The sequence below is a fragment of the Perissodus microlepis genome, chromosome 20 (assembly GCF_051167445.1).
Source record: "Perissodus microlepis isolate ML-2025 ecotype Zambia chromosome 20, ASM5116744v1, whole genome shotgun sequence".
NCBI classification, from domain to species: domain Eukaryota; kingdom Metazoa; phylum Chordata; class Actinopteri; order Cichliformes; family Cichlidae; genus Perissodus; species Perissodus microlepis.
In genome coordinates this window covers 14,572,190-14,577,835 of record NC_140480.1, presented here as the reverse complement: position 1 = coordinate 14,577,835, position 5,646 = coordinate 14,572,190, and the positions used below count along the sequence as shown (strand labels likewise).

Below are 5,646 nucleotides of genomic sequence, written 5' to 3'. Positions count from 1 at the left end.
CCTTCACAATAAAACAGGAACTTACACATGCAAGGACAAACTAAGAAACGCGGACTTGATACAGGAACACACGGGCAGAACAGAGTAAACACTAAACAGAGGAAGAACAGAACCAACAATCACCCTAATAGAAAACACAAAACGCTGGGTCAAAAGGACCCAGGACCATGACATTATGTAAACTGTGCATTAATCAACAGCATTTGTAGCTATAATGTTCGAGTTCCCTTTTGGCTTTTCTGATTCATATGAATATATAGAAGAAATCTGTGCATGGCCCTTGTCTGAAAGGTGGCACCACCAACAAATTCACAGTGGAAACAAGGTATTTATGACGGATTCATGGTGAAGTGTCACAAATCTGTTTTCTGCTCGTATTGTAAAACTCTATCATCTTCCCTGTGCAGAGGAGCAGGTGCTGTTGCCCCTGGTCTACCAATGGAACTTCCATCTGAGGCCAAAATGTCCTGAACCGGCAACAAGGATGGCAGCTGCAGTGTGGAGTACATCCCATATGAGGCTGGCACGTACAACCTCAACATCACATATAGAGGACAACCTATCACAGGTGCTGAATGGTATTTTAGTAGTATTAACAAATACAGTTGTGAGATAAGAGCGTCTTAAGTGTATAGTGTTGAAATGTACTCCATCTGCTGCTGTTAAAAAAGGGGGGGCTTAAATATTTCTTCTAATTTTCCCTCATGTCTTGCCTGAGCCCAAGAAGGCAAATATCCATTACAACCATGATGGGACCTACCTGGTGTGTTATGTGCCAGACATGACTGACAGATACACCATTCTCATTAAGTACGGAGGAGACGAGATCCCTTATTTACCCTACTGAACCAGGTTTCTGTTTAGCAGAGATGCCAGCAAGTGCACTTTCACAGGTATGTACTGGACAAATGGGCTTCTGCAGTCATAGCAGTTATAGAGGTTTTGTTGTTGTTGCTGTTGTTTTCTTTACTTTTTGTGGTTTTTCTACTAATTTGTCAAAGTCAGTTGTTCTGCTGATCAGCTTCTCATTTCAGTAGGAATAATTAGTAAAACATATTGTGTAGAATACTGATACAAAATGCACCTAGATTTTCAACATTCACATCTGATTCTTATAAACAATATATGCCCCTTTTTTTTCCAAATGTTGCTTTCTATTGCTATTAAAGTTCTTGCAACCAGGAGAGATCAAAAGGTGTTTTGTGCTGGTTTTCACTCAGAGTGCAGAAATCCATAGTTGCTCATACAGGATGTAATATATTTCAGAAAATGTTAAACAGGTTTTCAAATGGGTAAATACCTATAAATAAGTCTCTGCCAGTATAAGTGGCTGGGTTAGTGATATGAAATTACCTTGCAGACTTCTTGAGCTGTTGTCCAGTTTCATACATACAATGAACTGAGGTATTCTCTTTGGTTAATTACTTGTGGGCCAGTCCCCTAGCCGGGCCACACCCACCAGGCCTGAAGGCGCCTGTAAACCAGTGTACATACACACCTGCACCCATACACACACACACACACACACACTCACATCTACAAGCATGGAGAAGAGCAGCAGCAACACCAAAAATACATATAATATCACCAGTCCATGACTGCCCAGGGATCCTGGGTCGCTCAGACCCAGGACTCTGACAGTCTCAGTCAAAACAATCGCACACAGGCAGAGTACAGTTATCAAGAATGACCCTCGAGTTAGAGAAGCAGTAGTGTCTTATGATGAGTCTTAAGCTGCGTCCACGGTGAAAGCAGGTTGCAGCAAGCTGGTGACCCGAGAAAATAGAAAGTCAACGACATGAAGCACCTAACCAAATATTAGAATATATCAAATATATATAATTCATGCTTTATGTGATTTGAAACTTCCCTTTCAAAGTATCCACCAAGGGACTTACTGTTCTTTAAGAACTTTAAAGATATCAGATCGAATAGTGATAAAACAAAGTCATACTTAATACACTTAAGGCCTGGCGATCAGTATGTCAACTTGAGGGAAGATCAAAGTTCACATCTATGTTCACCCCAATTGTGAATAACCTTGACTTTCAACCTGGGATGTTCGATACAGGTTTTAAGCAATGGAGGGACAAGGGGGTTCATAGGCTGAGGGACTTATTCTCCGACAATGTGGTTATGCCATTTGACCAAATGGTGGAGAAATATTCTCTCCCCAAACATGACTTCTTCCGTTATTTACAGATAAGGCATTATATCTTGCACAGTGCTAATTTCAGTGAGAACCATGAAAGTTCTCCTGTTGAGAAATTATTAGTTTGAACAGATAAAGAGGTACCTGTGAAGATATTTTATAAGGCTTTATATCTCGCACATTCATGTTACAGTCTTAAGGACACATAAGGAAAAGGAATTAGGTAAAATAATTGTTGATGAAGAGTGGAAAGATGTCCGCAATTATTCCAAATCAATCTCAGTCTGTAATCACACCAAAGCAATACAGTTAACAGTTAAAAATTATACACAGAATGCACATATCTACATACCGCAGACATCAATACAATCCTACCCTTTTACCCTCATACGTTTAGGAGAAATGTGTGGGCTCTAAAGTGCATAGAGAAAATAGTTTGGAAGGAAGTCACTAACCACTCTTTTTCTCTCTGTCAACAGGAAGTCCCTTGCAGTTCTACGTGAATTACATGAACGGTGCTTATGGCCCTGGCCTTATCCACGATCCATCTGGAGATCTTCCAAGACTACATGCCTGGAAACATTCTGCCCGAAACCCACTGCTTCACCCCATTCATCATTAGTGTGCCCTAGGAATCACTGCTGGATCTCTAGGTGACGATTCCATAAGGATGTACCATCTGAAGGTGGGCTCGGCTGCAGATATTCCACTGGACATAGGAGAGCTTAACCTCAGCCAGGGGACAGCCTCTCTTACAACACCCTCGGTGCGAGAGGAGCCCTGCCTGCTGATGATTCTGCGTAACACTCACATTGGTGAGCGTCCGTCTGATAAGTGAGAAGTTTGCCAAACAATGAGACTCATCAGAATCCAAATACTTTATTAATCCCTGAGTAAAAGACAGAGGGGGGGGAAGCAATAAAAGTTAAAGCGTGGAGAAAGAAGCAGGAGCAACTGAGACAGGCTGCATGCACACACAAGAATAAGCGTTAACCCTCATCTGTTTTGTCTGTCTGTCTTAGGAATCTCGTTTGTTTCCAAGGAGATTGGTGAGCGCCTTGTTAACATCAAGAAGAACGGTCGTCATGTTCCCAGCATCCCAGTTGCTGTTATGATCAAGGAGTCAGGGATTGGTGATGTGAGCCGTGTGAGTGGACCGGGGCTGACCAGGCCAGGACTTTTCAGCCTGCAGAGTTCATCATTGACACTCATGATGCAGGTATATGCTCAGTGAAAGAATAGATAGGTGAGATCCTTTGGTGTGAACAGGACTATTCTAAGGACGTTCTATGACACTGTGGTGTCGTCTGCTGTCTTTTATGCTGTGGTCTGAAGTTCTCCAAAGGCCTGGTAATGAACTAATCATTTGATTCAGGTGTGTTGACCCAGGGTGAGATCTAAAACCTGCAGGACACCGGCCCTCGAGGCCTGGAGTTCGACACCCCTGGTAAGCTAACATCCATCATGGACAGCCCCTCCCACCCCCTGCATGAGACTGTACGAGCACTGAGCAGCTCGTTCAGCAGAAGACTTTTACACCCACAGTGTAGGAAGGAGCGCTACCAAAGGTCATTCTTACCAGCAGCTGTCAGACTCTATAATCCAGTTTAACATGGTTATCTGACTCATCATCTGTTTAATTGACATATCATGTGTTTTTAATTGCTGCTGCTCACTTGCAGCTTGTTTGTACACTGTATATTTCACCAGGATCATTCACCACTTGTGTACATATCTCTGTACACTTTCATCTTTACATGTGAATTTCAGTTGCTTACTTTGTGTCTTCCTTCTATATTTTATATTCCTCTTGCTATAAGAGCTGTGTAACACCCAAATTTTGGAACTACCGGTACTGGAAGGACTCTCTCTCTGCAAAAGGTGGCGTTACAGAGGATATCGGTTTGGAGGGACCTCTTCCAGGTGGATGAAAGATGGTGCTCGGTTCTTTATGAAACTGAAGCTGCTCACCAAAGAGCCCAATTGTCACATAGGGAGAGAATTTTCACAGACTGCATCCAGCTTAGGTGGCTAGAACTGATATCGCTGTGTCTGGATGCCCCCTGCATCAGCATGCCTCACCTACTCCAGCTAATTATGGATGACATGGAGCATGTCATCCAGCATTTGTCACGATGAGTTGTGTGGCTGGACCCAAGTGCAGGACTCGGAGACAAAACATTAACTTAAATGGCAGCTTTATTTGCTGTTGCGACAAAACTGGGAATACATAAACAAAACACAAACTAGCTAGACTGAAGATGCATAGCGGGGCTTGACTTAACTTGGAGATAGACGACGAGGAATACACACACAACAAACGTGGAGGACGCAACAACTGGCAGGGAAAATCACAGGGCTTAAATACATACTGAGGTTGAAAAATAAAAGCAATTAAAATGAAGCATGTACAACTGTGACAAACAATGTGATTCCTCCAAGAGTCATTCTCATATAAGCTCCCATGTCCACCTTTACAGCAGGAAAAAAAAAGCTGTTTGTGGACAGCATGGGCAGTTTCCTGCTTTCACAGCAACACCACATATGTGACTTTATTGGCTTTAACAAAGACATTAAATCGGAGCTTTGGCATCGTGGACTGCTTATGCATTTACTTCAGCCGGTGGCATCTGTCACTCTTATTAGCACTCACTTAAATTGCTTATGTAGAATTTGAGAAAAGCTTATCTTGGGTCTTGCCCACGTCCTATCAACTCAAGTTATCTCACCCATAGGTGCTTCGTGTCGTTGACTTGATGCAGCTCAAGACTCATCATAAGACACTACTGCTTCTCTAACTCGAGGGTCATTCTTGACAACTGTACTCTGCCTGTTTGCGATTGTTTTGACTGAGACTGAAAACTCAGTTTTATTCATGAAATTCTAGTTGTCATAAACAGCACGTAGGCACGTAGGATTAAATGCAGATCACTCACCGTGACTTGGAATGGACTGTTAGGGATGTGCTCCCCTCCAAAGCAAACGATAACTTTTCTGTTACGTCTGATCTGTGTGAAATGCATAGCCAGTGCTCTGACACAGAGCCATCAACCTCTGAATGCTTAAAAAGCACCAGTGTATATAGAAAACACATTATATGTCGTGATAAATGCCCTGCCCAAGTGTCCCCTCTCCCCACTGACTTTCAGCGGCAGCCAGCAGCAAACAGATCGTCAGAGGAGGCCGAGATGATGATCAAGTTTAACATTGTCTACAATATTGCCAAAGAGTGCCAAAGCACTTTAAGCACAAGCACTTTTTCAGTAACTTATCTTTCCTGTAGAATTGTGCTCCAAATAAAGAACTTTGTGTTGACAAGCTTGTTAGTTAATCATTTACAAATCAATATTGTCTGTATGAACAGCAATTAAAATAAAGTGAAACATGTAAAACAGTGGGGTTCAGCGATGCGATGAAAAATTTGGGTGCACCTAACTTTTGTGCTGGTCCACCTAAGAAAAAAAGTTAATCCATACAATCTTAGTGATATTTAT

The 5,646-nt window shown here is 42.3% G+C and overlaps 1 protein-coding gene across 1 annotated transcript; it reads left to right on the top strand.

Moving 5' to 3' along the window:
• Positions 1-320: 320 nt before the first annotated feature.
• Positions 321-5,441, top strand: LOC146364278 (filamin-A-like). Its single transcript, XM_084916076.1, has 3 exons — positions 321-893; positions 2,632-2,967; positions 3,175-5,441. Exons 2-3 carry the CDS (start codon positions 2,823-2,825, stop codon positions 3,384-3,386), a joined length of 357 nt encoding a protein of 118 aa, XP_084772202.1. The 5' UTR covers positions 321-893; positions 2,632-2,822; the 3' UTR covers positions 3,387-5,441.
• The last annotated feature ends 205 nt before the right edge of the window (positions 5,442-5,646 follow it).

What these genes read in the sequence shown, in the direction of transcription:
- LOC146364278 (XM_084916076.1), top strand. Translation starts at nt 2,823, where the DNA reads ATGTACCATCTGAAGGTGGGCTCGGCTGCAGATATTCCACTGGACATA. An exon ending in TCTGCGTAACACTCACATTG is followed by an intron (nt 2,968 to 3,174) that starts GTGAGCGTCCGT and finishes TGTCTGTCTTAG; the next exon opens with GAATCTCGTTTGTTTCCAAG.